At 40.0% G+C, this 16,797-nt stretch overlaps 1 protein-coding gene across 10 annotated transcripts in view; it reads left to right on the forward strand.

The window, feature by feature from the left end:
• LOC130917327 (unconventional myosin-XVIIIa-like) overlaps window positions 1-16,797 on the forward strand; it is a 176,664-nt gene that overhangs the window by 125,738 nt on the left and 34,129 nt on the right. For all 10 annotated transcript variants that reach the window (XM_057838614.1, XM_057838615.1, XM_057838610.1 and 7 more), the window contains 9 exons: window positions 40-163; window positions 6,008-6,115; window positions 6,262-6,354; window positions 8,149-8,259; window positions 8,371-8,475; window positions 10,844-10,990; window positions 11,059-11,172; window positions 16,488-16,604; window positions 16,678-16,761. In XM_057838614.1, coding sequence (XP_057694597.1) covers window positions 40-163; window positions 6,008-6,115; window positions 6,262-6,354; window positions 8,149-8,259; window positions 8,371-8,475; window positions 10,844-10,990; window positions 11,059-11,172; window positions 16,488-16,604; window positions 16,678-16,761 — 1,003 coding nt within the window. The remainder of the gene's footprint in view (window positions 1-39; window positions 164-6,007; window positions 6,116-6,261; window positions 6,355-8,148; window positions 8,260-8,370; window positions 8,476-10,843; window positions 10,991-11,058; window positions 11,173-16,487; window positions 16,605-16,677; window positions 16,762-16,797) is intronic.

The raw sequence follows: 16,797 nt of genomic DNA on the forward strand, positions 1-16,797 counted from the left end.
GATAGTGTTATACATCAAATTGTTCGTGTTTCTGTGCAGGTTCGACAGTGAACTCAGTGCAGCCCAGGACGAAGTGCAGAGGGAAAAGACATTGAGAGATAAACTGGCCAGAGAGAAAGACATGCTCACCGGAGAGGCCTTCAGTCTCAGACAACAAGTTGAGGTAAAGTATATCGAGTATGTACTGTAGTTGCTTGATTTTGCACATCTTTACATTATATTTGCTTCTAACTTAGTGGTGATTGTCATGTAAAAATATTTACATTCATGTAAAAATGTTTGCATTCATCTTGATAGCGAGTGAAATGTACTTCAGTTTTACCATGGCAAAGATCTTGCTCATGATGAAATGGACAAAATTTCTTCATACAGCGTTCAGATTAAAATTATGATCGGATGCACTGTTTTCATGGACACTCAGAATCTCACTTTTGGTTGGAAAAAATTATTTTGACCTTTGCTGATTGCCCTAATGTACCAGAAATAGTAGTAGAAGAAGAAGAAGAAACAGGAATGACTTCCGTATCAACAAAACATTGCTCCGTCCATTTTTACATGAAACTTTAGCATTACTTTGTGTATTTTCACCGTTTTTCTACCATCAAGTTTTTCAATAATTTCAAAATCTTTTAGTATCTCAAGTATCGTGTTTGTCAACAGACCAGTTGAGTCTACCCTGTTTTCCACTTGCTCTCCTTCTCAAATCTTCTGGAAATAACAGAAACTCATATACTGAGTTCACAGACATGCTCGTAAAGACTAGGGATGTCCCGATCCGATCACGTGGTAGGAAATGAGGCTGATTTTTCAGAAGCTCGAAATCGGGTGCAAAGGATCGGGTTTTTAATTTAGAAAATATACCCTCTCACCCTCCTTCCTGCTAAGAAGTGTGACCAAACTGTCCAGCTTGCATTTGGTACTTAAAGTTAACGATGACTGACAGGTTTGTGGCTTTGATCTTGCCAGAGAAGCTTGCTAGCTATTTGATCAAAGGCACAAATGTGTCAATCATTGTTAAACTTGCATAGGTGTGCTGGGGCAACTCATTGTGTAAGGGCATTTTCACACTAGCATAGACAGTTCTTTTTCTCAGGTAGTCTGCTTCGTTTTGTAAATGTGAATGTGCATTCGAAATCTGGTTCGGACCAAACAAACGAATTCTGGTCCGCTCAAAAGTCGTGAGTCTCAGTCTGCTTTCAGCGCAACCGGCTTTGCCTGTGAATGCAACCAGAGCAAGGTGCACTTTTCCTACTTTATATGCAGAGTTACAGTGTGAAGTGACGATATACGCAGGGCATCCTTGGAAGCGGAAGTACAGCGTGCATGCTATTCAAAATCAACAATGGCAAGTTGACAAACGATTAACTATGGCCAAATGTTGTGTTGCTGCTCTAATGTTGTGAATCAACTGTTAAAGTAAATTGCTCCTGTTTTTGCATTACTTCCCTTCTGTCTACTTTCAACTTGTGAAAGTTGTAAAACTGTTTCATCATTTAAAGATAGATTCAAGTGAAGATTTTGCAGATTTAGTCATCATTTAAAGATAGATTCAAGTCAAGATTTTGCAGATTTAGGTTCGCTCGGAAGGTTCACTACAACAGAGCCTTTTTGAGAAGTCTACTGCTTTAAAATGGTGGCTGTTTTCAACGCCGACAAGTCTGTCATTTTGCGTGCATGTAATATCTAGGCATAGATTGTAGGCTGTCGGATACAGTCAGGAAATATTGGAGCCACCTAGCCTAGCATCGCGCTTGCTACAGCGTCACAACAAACTCTCTTCTCTCTCCCCGTGTCTTTGACTTTTCTCGCGTCATTCAACCAACGCACATTGTCTCGTTGCCGAAACGGTGACAAAATCCGAACAGAGGAAAAAAAAACGTAATGCATGAAAAACATACAGATTCCAGTAAGGCGTACACATACACATTTAAAAATCAGTGCTCACTTGTACAAATTACGCCGAAACCGTACAACTTGACAGGTATGTGCATATGAGAGAAGTTTTTTTTTTTTTTGTCCAATCAATGAGTGCGCCGTTTGTCCACGTGATTTTACTCAGAAAGTTCGGTGGGCGCAGTGTGAATGCTGAACCTTTTCAACAAGTCATTTGCAAGGTAGCTCTCCAATCGGACCCTGGGCCTTTTGGTCTAATGTGAAAACGCCCTAAGTGAGAGGCTGTTCTCAGCAGCATGAGCGTCAAAGCGTGACTGGATTTGAGTGGACTCACTCATTGTACCATTTGATAAAGAAAAGCATTTTTGTACGTTATTCGTGTTAAAAAATAATTCACACTAGGCCTGCAAGCAGGACTGAACGGGCCCTCGCAATCTAGCGCAACTCGGACAGTGTGCAGGTCAGGGTGGTGTCAGATCGTCCTCTCTAATCATCTCATTAGAACCTAACATGCTCGAAAGTTGCCTCTTTACATTCACACACCTAAGAGATAAAAACCCCTATTGGAGAGAGTACTACAAAAAAGGAGTGAATAAAGTGTCATCACGGCAACAGACAGAGACGTGGACATGGGCCGTAAAATAAGTATTTCAAAAGGTCTTGAAACTACAATGACCAACCTGAAAAGAACTGGAAATATATTTGAAAAATGAGTGACTTTCTATTGCCACTAGTTGGCGCTATAGGGTTGATGCAAATGACCCCTACAGGACCCTTCAGAGTATGACTCAACAAGCACGAGATGTTTGGTGCAGATATGTTGTAGAAGTTATGACTGTTCAAAACTTGTTGTGAGACGAAATGGCTTCAGTCATTTTCACTTCTCCTGTTGGACTCTTCTGCTTCAACCAAACCTCAGTATTTTTCATCAGGCACCTGAACACATGTCTTATGGCTCCCCTGATGCAGGTTTCAGATAAATATATTTTTTTCCTTGGAGGAGGAGCCTGTTTAGTAAAAAAAGGCATTTCCTGTTCCCACTAGGTGGCGCTAGGCCTAATGGATAATGTTTCAATGTACTCATGTTAAGGGTGGGATCCAGCACATACATGCCAGATATGAAAAAGATTGAACGTTGTGTCAAGGAGCTATTAGTGTTTTACTGAATTTGTCAATTTGCCGAAAAAATGGCCGACTTTGGCACCACGCCCAGGTCAGACCCATGAATGAAAACACACCATTTTGAAAATTTTACATCTCCTATGTCTCCTGAATAGTGTCACCAATTTTGAAAATGATCCAACTGACTCCCTCTCTGACAAGGTCTCAAATGTGCACCCTGTTAATTGATAAAAATTTCACATTCGATCCAAAATACCCGATTTCCTGTTGGGTTTGGAATATGGGTTCAAGAGACTTTTTGGAGCAGTTTTGCACAAGGTATCGACTCCCCAAATTTCATTGCTCTACGTTAAAAGAACCTAATAGGAAACGCCTTTTTGAAAAATTCAAGGGGGCGCCACTGAGCCATTTTGTTACATTTTTTTGTAACGTCGCAAGATTATCAAAATCCACGCAAAGCCGCATGTATGTGCGAAATTTGGTGAGTTTTCGTGCATGTTTAGGCCTCCAAATGTAAACTATACTACAAATGGATAAAAATTTCACATTCGATCCAAAATACCCGATTTTCTGTTGGATTTGGAAAATGGGTGCAAGAGACTTTTTGGAACAGTTTTGCATAAGGTATAGACTCCCCAAATTTCATTGCTCTACGTTGAAAAAACCCAATAGGAAAGGCCTTTTTTAAAACTCCTTTCTGTCGCCACTAGTTGGCACTGTAGAGTTGATGCAAATGACCCTTACAAGACCCTTCAGGGTATGACTCTCAACAAGCATGGGAAGTTTGGCGCAGATATGTTGTATATCTGCTGAGTTATGACTGTTCAAAGTTTTTTGTGAGGCAAATTGTTGACGGTCATTTTCACTTTCCTGTTTGGACCCCTCCGCTTCAACGAAACCTCAATATTTTTCATTAGGCACCTGAACACAGGTCTTAAGGCTCCCCTGATGCAGGTTTGAGGTCAACAGATTTTTTTCCCTTGGAGGAGGAACCTGTCGCGTAAAAAAAGGCATTTCCTGTTCTCACTAGGGGGCGCTAGGCCTAATGGGTAATATTTCAATGCACTCGTGTTAAGGGTGGGATATCGCACATACATACCAGATATGAAAAATATTGAACGTTGTGTCAAGGAACTATTAGTCATTTACTGAACTTGTCATTTTGCCGAAAAAATGGCCGACTTTGGCACCACGCCCAGGTCAGACCCGTGAATGAAAACGCACCATTTTGAAAACTTAAGCTCTCATATGTCTCCTGAACATTCTCACCAATTTTGAAGATGATCCAATTAACTACCTCGGCGAAAAGGTCTCAAATGTGCACCCTGTAAATCGATAAAAATTTCATATTCGATCCAAAATAACCGATTTCCTGTTGGGTTTGGAATATGGGTGTAAATGCTGTTTTGGAGCGGTTTTGGACAAGGTATAGACTCCCCAAATTTCATCGCTCTACGCTGTCATACCCTAATGTTATAGGCCAATTTTAAAATTTCAAGGGGGCGCCACTGAGCCATTTTGTTAGATTTTTTTTCAACGTTGCAAAATTATCGAAATTTACAATTATCCACACGTATGTGCAAATTTTGGTGACTTTTCGTGCATGTTCAGGCCTCCAAATTGGCCGTTTTCATTTGCCCTGAAAAAAAATAAATAATAAATTTTTAAAAAATAAATAAATAAATAATCCTTTGCAAAACAATAGGGCCTTCGCACGCTTAGTGCTCGGGCCCTAATTATGAAGGCAAAATAAGCATTTGGAACATCCCTACTAAAGACCGTTAAATTTTTTTAGATACAAATATTTTCATGCGCGCCGATCTGATTATCAGTCAACATAAACCACCCCACTCGGTTGTAATTAAATCTCGATTGGGATAGAATGTTCCGAATGGGATGTGTACATAAAGCATTTTTATTCCGATCAGGTTTTTTATCTGCATGAAAATGTCCATATAAAGTACCGACTTGCTTGGTGTTCTTTTCTGTTATGTTGTGAAGGAATCTAATCCTTTTAGCCCGATTGCCGGAATCACGCCAGCCGGACCAGCGCTGGCGCAGCTCCAATGACCCCTGGCCGGTCAAACTTCGACAACCCAGCCAAAAGGCCAAACTTCGCGCGTTCACCTTAGTCTTAACCCCTTGTACGGACTCCATTTTGAAAGCTGGAAAAAGGCTTCAAAACACAAGTTGACAATTTGTTCAGGTTGACAGTGATCAAAACGCAAGGCAAACAGCAAATAAGTCCCCGACAGAGAGGAGAGGCAATTCTGGATCCAGGGTTAGCAAAACAACGAGCACATCGGAATGTTCCCGAGAAGCAACAGTTTTTATTTAAATATTCAGTCTTTTTTAAATCTGTGCTACGGTGGGCCTTGGTGTTGTGTAGGATAATTCTTCTGTTGCAGAAGTTCGTGCATCACCGTTCGTTGCTAGGTCATGGTTACTGAGGCAACTGAGGTGGGAGGTTCGGCCTGCCTTGACGTCTGAGAGGCGCCGAGCTGTCAAACTAAGAGTTGTTTTTCTTATCGGGTGTTGTGGTGGTACAGGACGTCCAGCCATTTGTTCTGGATTGTCCTGAAGAGCTGATTACGGGATTTGGTGTTGCAGACGCAGGCTTGTAAATGTTTTGCCTATCACCTGGTAGTCAGGGTCAATCTTGCTCAGTCAGCTGCATCGTGCACGCGTTGGGCTTCCGTGGTCAGAAGGTGTCATTTAGCTCTTATGCCCTATGTCAAATATATTCTGCTTGTTTTCCTTAAACTATGATATAAATGCTATTTATTTTATACTGCGTACGTTAGAGTAAATTAAACAGTCAAACAGTAAATACGAGAAAAGATACTATTCCCTGATTGATTAAATTAAGTTTGTTTGAGTAATACAAACAGTTGAACGGTAAATACGAGAAAAAAATACTATTCCCTTCAGTTGTTAATTTTTTCATACTGACCTGAAAGCACCCCGTGTTGTTTTCTGTTTAATTCTTTAGGACAAGGACCTCGAAGTGTGTGCTATCAATCTTAAATTGGATCAGCTGGAGGCTGAACTACAAGATCTCAACTCCCAAGAGTCCAAAGATGAAGCATCACTTGCTAAGGTCTGCTTACTTTCAACCATATGTAAATGTACTGCAATAAGCAGATGAGTCTTTTTTTCACGGCCTATTGTACAGCTTTATCTGAAATTCAAGAACACTGCAAAAGCTTTATTTTATTTGCTGTAAACGATATCATGTTTATTCAGGTCAGAAAGCAGCTTCGCGACATGGAGGCAAAGGTGAAAGACCAGGAAGAAGAGCTTGATGAGCAGGCAGGAACCATCCAGATGTTGGAACAGGTACAAATCAAGAATTTAGGAATAAAACTCACTCATTCAATTTGGGCTGCAGCTATCGAATATTTTAGTAATCGAGTAATCGACTGAAAATTCTATCGATTAATCGAGTAATCGGATAAAACTTTTTTTAGGTAAAGAGCAATTATACATTATACATGAGAAAAAAAGACATTTAATCCAATATTGAACCATTTTCAGTCAATCAATGTCTTTATTTGCGATGTACATTGTTGAAAACAGCCAACATTTGCATCTAAGATGTGACTAGAAAAAAAAATTCACTGCTTTAACTCCAAAAACTTCTAGATCTTATAAAAAAAAAAATATATTAATTACCTAAAAATGTAATTACGCTTGATAACACACATCACTTGAAAGCTACGTGTTTTTCCCACGTGTTTCAATTTAATTTCTATTTGTGTCAAGGTATTTTTAAGTTCTATTTAAGTTTTAAGTTAGTCTAAACTGTAAGTACTGATAGGATTTTGAGTTTTTGCAGTGTTCAAAATAAATGTATGATACCTGTGCACATTAGGGACCAGTGCTACTTGGTGACTACTGAGCTAAAAACTGACAGTGATCTTTATTATGTTTTAATTTTACACCCTCATCACTCTACAGTGCTGTGTTTTTACAGATTAAATAAAGCCTGTATGTAAAACACGTTAGCCACGCATCGACAGTGTTCATAATCAATAGAAACCTAGCCCTCCGAGGGGCTAACGTTACGTGATCGAGTGACAGTAACGTTATATTTACTAGCGATGAGAAGTCTACTGCTTAAAGATGTAGCGGCTGTCGGCCGCGGTAAGTTTTTTAATTTTTTTTTTTTTTTTTTTATTGCTTCCTCCTCTACGCACGTGACCTCAGCGCGTTCTCCCGCATTAAAAGTAGTCCGGGCAAAACGTGATGCTTAGAGCTGGCAAAATTAAATGATTCCTCGAGGTGAATAAAATTACTCGAATCAGTTTTTAAACTCGAGTTGCTCGAGTATTTGTTTAAGATCTACATTCAATAATGACAACCTCTTTTTAGACCTACTTCCTGATAGTCATTTTCAAAGCAGAACTCCTCACTTTTGCTCTTGTTTCGCCATAAAAAAAAGTTGGATTCTAACTTGTCTGGTCTTCCGTCATCAGCAATAGAAAATGGGTTGGTTTCATCAGAAAGCCATAAGTGGAGGAGTTCAAGTACCTTTGGGTCTTGTTGAGATCGACAGGCGGATCAGTGCAGCATCTACAGTGATGCTGACTCTGCACTGGTCCGTCGTGGTGAAGAAGGAGCTGAGCCAAAAGGCGAAGCTCTCGATTTACGTTCTTACCCTCACCTACGGTCACGAGCTGTGGCTCGAAAGAAGATCCCTGTTACAAGCGGCCGAAAAGTTTTTTTCGTCAGCAGGGTGTCAGGGCTCTGCCTTGGACTCTGGGTCGAGCCCTGCTCCTCCGCATTGAGAGGAGCCAGCTGAGGTGGCTCGGGCATCTGGTTCGGATGCCTCCTGGACACCTAACGGAGAGGTGTTCCGGGTATGGCCCACTGGCGGAAGGCCCCGGGGATTAACCAGGACACCCTGAAAGGGACTATGTCTCTCGTCTGGCCTTAGAACGCCTCAGGATCCCACCGGAGGAGTTGCTTGAAGTAGCTGGGGAGAGGGAGGTCTTCCCTGCTAAAGCTTCTAAACAATATCTGCTGTAGAATTCCCAATAAATAAAACTAAAAGTAGTGAATGCTTCTTTATCGAAGTATGGTGAATGTTGGCATATATTTACCGTACTGCATGTCTCCTCTGCCAAATAGGCTAAATTACGCCTTGAGATGGAGATGGAGCGTTTGCGCCAAACCCATTCCAAGGAAATAGAGAGCAAAGATGATGAAGTCGAGGAAATAAGACAGTCATACAGCAAGAAGGTAAAGTGGTTTGTTTACACACACATAAGGTCTTTATCACACTGTTTATCTTTTTTGGATCACTTGTGATACTTTGACACTGACATGATGAATGCTGCTCTGTTTGTCTAGTTAAAACAAATGGAAGTCCAGCTGGAGGAGGAGTATGATGAAAAGCAGAAAGTTCTGAAAGAGAAAAGAGAGATGGAGTCCAAGTTTCTATCCGCACAGGACAAGGTACGCGTTGAACTGTCATTTTTCTGGCTTCATTAAAGTCCATTGGAGGAATTGATTCCTGATTTAGATATAAAGTGGTATCTCAAGGTACAGAATTAATTTGTTCCGGAGTGGCTTTCGTGTCATGGTTTTTTTCGGATAACGAATCGCATTTTACATGTAAATCGCCTAATTCGTTCCGAGCACTGCTAAAACACCACATTAAATTTTGTAATAAGGGTAAAACCAGATTGAAATAAGAGCCGAATACATTTGAATCATTCAATATGCTTGACCCAACCGTGAATACCTGTTATGAAGGAGAAGTGTAGAAGTGAGGCACTGTTTTTATTTTGGCGCGCGCAGCTTAGTGCACGTAGTGCTTTAGACTGCACGTGAAGAAATATGCATTTACACACACGAAGAAGTCATTTAGCCGAGTGAATGAGAAAGAGGAATAAGTACCGCTTCAAGCCTACGCCCGCCTTTTGATGCTTGTTTTATATTTATTAGTTACCAATGAACTTTACAATAGATTTTTGCTGGCAGCTATTAACAGTCCTGTATGGGTTCTTATTTGTGTGTAATGTGAGGCTACGTGCGTGCCGGTGATTAGAGCAAGAGAGAGAGAGTTCACTGCTACACTCAGGTTGGGTTGCTGAATCAATAACTTTACGAAGTCTCGAGAGTTAGATTGTCTTTTGTGTTCGATCCAGTGTGCCTCTGTCAGAGGTGAGTAAATTAAGCTAATTGTATTGTTTGTATTCTTTGTTGATGAGATGTTACTACTTAGCACAGAGCGCTAAGCTAGTTAGCGATTATGCTAATCAGTGTTTTAAACGTCGGTTGGTATTGTGTTTTGGAGACGCATATTAGCACTTGAGTTATTGTTACATAAATAACGTCTCATTTCTTTTTATAAACAAACCACTCACATAAACCCATTGAATAACAGATTAGAGTATCCTTTTAACACAAACTCAAACTGTAGATAAGAGAAGTGGTTTGAACATGGATTTGTATTTTATTTCTGAACAACTGTTTGATAAAGAAAACTGATTCAATGAAGTCTGCCTACTTATTCGATTTTGTTGTTTAGATTGTTTAAAGAAAATAAGTGAGTTACTGACACAATTGATATCAGCGCTTTGCCAGCAAGGAAAAAAATCTCAATCACAGGACTTTTGTCTGATTTGTGTACTGGTAATTCTTTGTACGTTTTATACTCAGAACCTTTATTATAAACTATAACAAGTTTTATGCACTTAAAACAGTACAGTTGTAGACTACAGCTAAGTCAGGAAGCTGTAATAGAATATTATTTTGTAAGGAAACGGCAGCCATTTTGTCTCCATTGTTATTAACAACATGTCTAAAACAACTTCAAGTTAAATTGTGATGGTAATTGGAAAAAAGTGACCTTTATCCAAATAAACGTTTATTTAATCATCCGATTTATCGATTATAAAAATAATTAAAAAATCATTAGTTGCAGCCCTAGCTAATGCATGCTAACAGTTTGTATAGGAGTTATTGCTGTATTAGCACCTAAGTATAATATTATTGCTGTTGAATATGTCATTGAGGACGAAGCTGATTTATTCTATTTTCATTTTTTCGCAAAGGGTTGATGTCAGGAACAGCTTAATACAGGCAGCAAAACACACAGACTTCTGGCATCCTTTCGGAGTTTAGCTCGCTGTCTAGCTTAGACTGAGTATCAACGTCATAGCGATGACAGTACAAGGGCGCTTATAGTGGTACTTTTCAAACTTTCTGCGAACTGGAATTACATCTTTTATACTACGTATTGTTTTTCGTAAGTGGAATGATTTTTATGTAAGATGAAGCGAGAAAAAAACTCCATTTTTTTCCGTCAAAGCCAAAATGAGCCAAATTTCAGACCTATAAAAGGACTAATCCGAGATACCTCTAGAGGGCAACGTACACAAAACTCTGATTAGTCTAATGTTGTTGTTACTTCAGAAGACTGCAAGATAATGCTGCTGTGCGCTGCCAACTACTGGACAGCTGTAGTTCAGCCACTGAATTGTTTATTTCCACCAAAAACACACGTGTAAGGATCGATACAGACGGATTTTGATTCGATATGAGAATTGCGTGACGTAATATCGCCATATCTTAGAATCGAGTTTTTTTAATGAATAGTCAAACAGAACAATGTAGGTGGAGTCTTCAATTAGCTTATTTTGAACAGTTCTCTTAAAGCAGCTGTGATTAGCTTTTGGCTACAGCATGTTTGTTTCTATATTACCCGGTTTTATATGAATCTGCCCTGCTACCATTTAAAAGTTACCACAATTTGTGATAGAATACAAAGGTCAACCATGTTGGAATAGAATCAGTCCAATCTTGCTTCCATATGCAGGTGAGAAGTTGTGACGGTGAGACTGAGAAACGTCTGAGGAAAGACCTGAAGAGGACAAAGACTTTGCTGGCTGATGCTCAGATAATGTTGGATCACATAAAAAACAATGCACCAAGCAAGCGGGAAATTGCTCAACTTAAGAACCAGGTGATTTGCAGTATACGTTTAAGACTTTGTTTCATCAAATATTTACCGTCCTTTTACATTCTATCTAGCTGGAGGAATCGGAATTCACTTGTGCAGCTGCTGTTAAAGCCCGTAAATCCATGGAGGGGGAGATTGAAGACTTGCATGTGCAAATGGACGACATCTCAAAAACCAAACTGGCGGTCAGTATTCCTCTCTAGTCAAGGTCTCTGCCCTAGCCCCTTAGTTACGGTTGCTAAGCCAACAAGCTTCTTGATTCCTTATGGCTCAGCCACTGCAGGCAGATGTAAACTGGAGTGTTTTTCGTAAAGTTATTTTGGAGCAATACCAGTGCAAGATCCTCCAGATTGAGGCAAAATGGTTTACAATATGCAGTGGGGGGGTTATATTCACAATGTAAGATTTGTGAATTGTATGGACTCAGAATGGAATGGAGCAAGCTATCGAGGCAAAAGTATACAGGCTGAACACGCGTCAATGCATCGCTGACGCTTGCCCCCAATTTCAACAGGATGCGTTTTACGAAGACCATCTGTGGAGCGGCTCAATTGATTCAGGCAAGGATTGCCAGATCATGCGAGAGTACGAGAGTAGCGTGTATTTAAAGTAGGGCTGTCAAACGATTAGAATTTTTAATCAAGTAAATAACAGCTTAAAAATGAATTGAACGTAATTAATCGCAATTCAAACCATCTATAAAATATGCCATATTTTTCTATAAATTATTGTTTGAATGGAAAGATAAGACACAAGACAGATACAGTTGTGGTCAAAAGTTTACATACACTTGTGAAGAACATAATGGCATGGCTCTCTTGAGTTTCCAGTTATTTCTACAACTCTTGATTTTTCTCTGATAGAGTGATTGGAACAGATACTTCTTTGTCATAAAAACATTCATGAAGTTTGGTTCTTTTATGACTTTATTATGGGTGAACAGAAAAAAGTGATCAAATCTGCTGGGTCAAAAATATACATACAGCAGCGCTAATATTTGGTAACATGTCCCTTGGCCATTTTCACTTCAATTAGGCGCTTTTGGTAGCCATCCACAAGCTTCTGGCAAGCTTCTGGTTGAATCTTTGACCATTCCTCTTGACGGAATTGGTGCAGTTCAGTTAAATTTGATGGCTTTCTGACATGGACTTGTTTCTTCAGCATTGTCTACAAGTTCTCAATGGGGTTTTGGGAAGGCCATTCGAAAACCTTAATTCTAGCCTGATTTAGCCATTCCATTACCACTTTTGATGTGTGTTTGGGGTCATTGTCCTGTTGGAACACCCAACTGCGCCCAAGACCCAATCTTCGGGCTGATGACGTGAGGTTATCTTGAAGAATTTGAAGGTAATCCTCCTTCTTCATTATCCCATTTACTCTCCGTAAAGCACCAGTTCCATTGGTAGCAAAACAGCCCCACAGCATAATACTACCACCGCCGTGCTTGACGGTAGGCATGGTGTACTTGGGGTTAAAGGCCTCACCTTTTCTCCTCCAAACATATTGCTGGGCATTGTGGCCAAACAGCTCGATTTTTGTTTCGTCTGACCACAGAACTTTCCTCCAGAAGGTCTTATCTTTGTCCATGTGATCAGCAGCAAACTTCAGTCAAGCCTTAAGGTGCCGCTTTTGGAGCAAGGGCTTCCTTCTTGCACGGCAGCCTCTCAGTCCATGGAGATGCAAAACACGCTTGACTGTGGACACTGACACCTGTGTTCCAGCAGCTTCTAATTCTTGGCAGATCTGCTTTTTGGTGATTCTCGGTTGAATCTTCACCCTCCTGACCAATTTTCTCTAAGCAGCAGGTGATAGCTTGCGTTTTCTTCCTGATCGTTGCAGTGACAAAACAGTGCCATGCACTTTATTCTTACAAACAATTGTTTGCACTGTTGCTCTTGGGACCTGCAGCTGCTTTGAAATGGCTCCAAGTGACTTTCCTGACTTGTTCAAGTCAATGATTGTTCAAGTCAATAATCACTCACAAGAAATTGCTTATTCGTGTTGCTGTATGTATATTTTTGACCCAGCAGATTTGATCACTTTTTCTGTTAACCCATAATAAAGTCATAAAAGAACCAAACTTCATGAATGTTTTTTGTGACAAAGAAGTATCTGTTCCAATCACTCTATCGGAGAAAAATCAGAGTTGTAGAAATAACTGGAAACTCAAGAGAGCCGTGACATTATGTTCTTCACAAGTGTATGTAAACTTTTGACCACAACTGTATACGGTACATAAGTCCTGTATTTGTTTATTATAACAATAAATCAACAAGATGGCATTAACAAATATTAACATTCTCTTAAAGCGATCCATGAATAGAAAGACTTGTAGTTCTTGAAAGATAAATGTTAGTAAAAGTTATAGAAATTTTATATTTAAACCCCTCTTAATGTTTTCGTTTGATTAAAATTTGTAAAATTTTCAATCAAAAAATAAACTAGTAGCTCGCCATTGTTGCTGTCAATAATTACACCATGCTCACTCATGGTACTAACTCATAAAATCAGCAGAGGGCGCCAAACACCACAAAACAAGTAACAAGCTGACATTACACTGTACTGTCATTTTAATTTGTTTGAGCGGGGCATGTGCCTTGAGTCAAATATTTTAACGTGATTAATTAAAAAAAATAATTAACGCCCGTTAACGCGATATTTCTGACAGCCCTAATTTAAAAATAACAATCCAACAACCATTTGCCTTTCAGAACCCGTGTCCTGGTCAGCTTTCTTTCTGAAAAAAATAAGAAAAAGAAGTCCTGTGCTTCAGAGAAAAACAATTGCAATGACAAAGGTTTTAAAATATTTTTTCTGATGAAAGGTTTTATAAAGCTTTATTGATGAATTTTTTCAAGTTAAAGCAGCAGGCACAAATTAACCCTTTAAGGTTGGAATTTGACCTATTAGCCAGATTGCCGGAATCACGCCAGCCGAACCGCACTAGCGCAATTCCAACGACCCAGGCCGTGGATCCCAACGACCCAGGCCGTGGAACCAACAACCCGGCCAAAAGACCAAACCCCAAGCGTTCACCTTAGTTTTAACCGCTTGTTCTGACTCTATTTTAAAAACTTGATTAAAGGCTTTAAAACACAAGTTAACAATTTATTCCAAGTTGACAGCAATCATACAGCAAATAGACCCAGACGAGGAGGAAAGCTGGCTCCAGGATTGACAAACAACAAGTACACAAAAATGTTCCCTGAGAAAAGACAGCGCGAGCTAAAGAATTCTTTTGAAGGCTCTGATGAGGTGGGCCGTGAGAAGGGTGTTGTTTAGGGTAATTTTCTGTTGCAAGTTGGGCAAGTCCGTGCGTCACTGTTGCCAAGGCAACCAGACTTGGAGATGTTGTCGGCCTCAGCGCAAAAGGAGCGCTGAGTGTTAAAATTCTCAGCCTAGGAGTCTTCTTGTTATCAGGCGTTCCTTGTGGCAAGACACGATGTACCGCCATTGTTCGGAGCCTTCCATTGTTGGCCCCCAGAAGAGCTGATGGCGGGATTTGGTGGTCCAGACGTGGGCTTGTAGATGTCTTGCCCATCACCTGCTTGTCGTGCTCCGTCTGAGTCAACCTTGCTCATTCAGGTGTATGACGCGCACGTTGGGCTTTCGTAGTCAACAGGCATCCTGTATCTGTTATGCCCTTATCTGCCTGTTGTCTTGGCGCTGCAAATTTCAATCACTCCAAGTCCAACTACTCAAAATATCAAATACTCTATATTCTTGGTACTTTCTTAAACTATGATTTAAATGCTATTTATTTTATATTGGGTGTGTTAGAGTAATACAAACAGTAAATATGGGAAAGGATTCACTATTTGGCCTCTGGCGTTATCTTCAAGAGCATACGACATTAGAAAAAAAGTCTTAAATAGCATTATTATGTGAATTAGAATCATATTTTGAGACGATTCGACTATATACAACAATGTAGCAAAGCGCAGATGACGAGAAATTAGTCTTTTAATCTGCCGGTTAGCCACGCCTACCATTATAGGGCTCTAGCGTCCCCAACAGGTGGATGACGTCAGCGGGAGAATGGGCTCATCGGTTTTACTATTCAGCCCATTGAGGGGGAATTATTCAGAACGAGGAAAACGCGACGAAGAGAGCCGCAAAATGTCATTGTTTCAGTCTCTCTACTCCAATATTTTTACAGGATATTCTTTTTATCCAAGTATTTTTCCCCAATTGCTAAATAAATGGCTTGAGAAGGACCAGTCAGCCCGTCGAGGGGGAATTATTCACAACAAGGAAAACGCGACGAAGAGAGCTGCAAAATGTCATTGTTTCTGTCTCTCTCCTTTTAATATTTTTACAGGATATTCTTTTTATCCAAGTATTTTTCCCCAATTGCTAATAAATGGCATGGTCATGACAAATAAGTCTTGTGCTAAATGGAATATGAAATAATAAAACGGCACTTATTCAGGACGACCTGGCAAAATTACTCCATAATGGTCAAAACTGTCGACTTCACCTTTACTGTCGCACCTCCCGAACGATATTTTATGACACCTAAATCGGGCTGTCATTTCCCTTCCCCGGCTTCAGAGAAACTCCAAAAAGGCGCACATGCCTCTCCCTCATACAGCAAGATTTTTCTGCAGCTGTTTGGCTGGCGTGATGCGAAAAATAAATGTATTAATCCGCAAAATCAGCTGAATCCTTAGTTCTTCTCATACAACAGTACGGCTGTATAGTGGAGAGGAGGACTCCTTCTACCGTACACGTCACAGCGCGCTCTTTCTCAACTCAAGACTGTTGCCGGAAGTCACTCATTTTCATGGCGCGAGATTAAAAAAAACTAAATAAATATCGCGATCGCTTCCACACACATCCAAGCCGTCCATACCATTCAGGAGCATAAAATACTGTGTGTATTTTAAAATAAACATAACATAACATGCTTTTTTGTGTCACATGTACTTTTTAATCTTACCTGAAGTGAATATGTCAACATGCTTGTTTATTTTGGAGACATTTAGCTGGAAGTGACGCCGTACGTCCCAACTTCTTAATCCATTGGAATCCAGTTTTTTTTTTTTTAAGTTTTGGGAAGTGAAGAACTTAATCCATAGGCGCATCGCTTTAAAATGTTGTTTGTCCACAGAATGTTGATCTTTTTTGTTGTCTTCTGTCACGTTTTATGGTAGTTGGAGATCTCAAAACCACCAAATCAATCAATTAGACAATCCATTTTAACAATGGTCTCTAGAACGTATGATTGGTCGATTGCCGTTTAGAAGGCAGAGTTTGCGAAAGGTCAATTTGTCATTGTCTGAGTATTCAACAAAACAATATCGCTTACTGTTGTTGCTTTTATGTCAACCCCAAAATCAAAAAAGACCTAAACTCATATTAGGTGAAGTTTGAAGGCTTATGCTATTGACAAGGCACATCCTATTTCAGATGAGATTTGATTTGAACACATTACTTCTAGTACTTGGAGCAACTTGTCGCTGTTATCTGATATGATTTGTTTGCTTTTACGCTTCAGCTAGAGGAACAGCTTAGCCGACTTCAGAGAGAGAAGAATGACTTGCAGGCAAGAATGGAGGAAGACCAGGAAGACTTGAATGAGCTCATGAAGAAGCACAAGGCTGCAGTGGCTCAGGTTTGCTTGTCTTCATTTTACCTCCATTACAAAAGCAATAGTTGAAGTTTGTACATTCCTTTTGTGCTTTTAGTCAGCCCAGAACTTGGCTCAGATCAGTGACCTTCAAGCACAGCTGGAGGAGACACTCAAAGAGAAGCAGGAAGTACACGAAACGGTAAATGCAGTATTTTATTTATCCTTTTTAAGCATT

This window comes from Corythoichthys intestinalis, chromosome 6 (genome assembly GCF_030265065.1).
Source record: "Corythoichthys intestinalis isolate RoL2023-P3 chromosome 6, ASM3026506v1, whole genome shotgun sequence".
NCBI lineage: Eukaryota > Metazoa > Chordata > Actinopteri > Syngnathiformes > Syngnathidae > Corythoichthys > Corythoichthys intestinalis.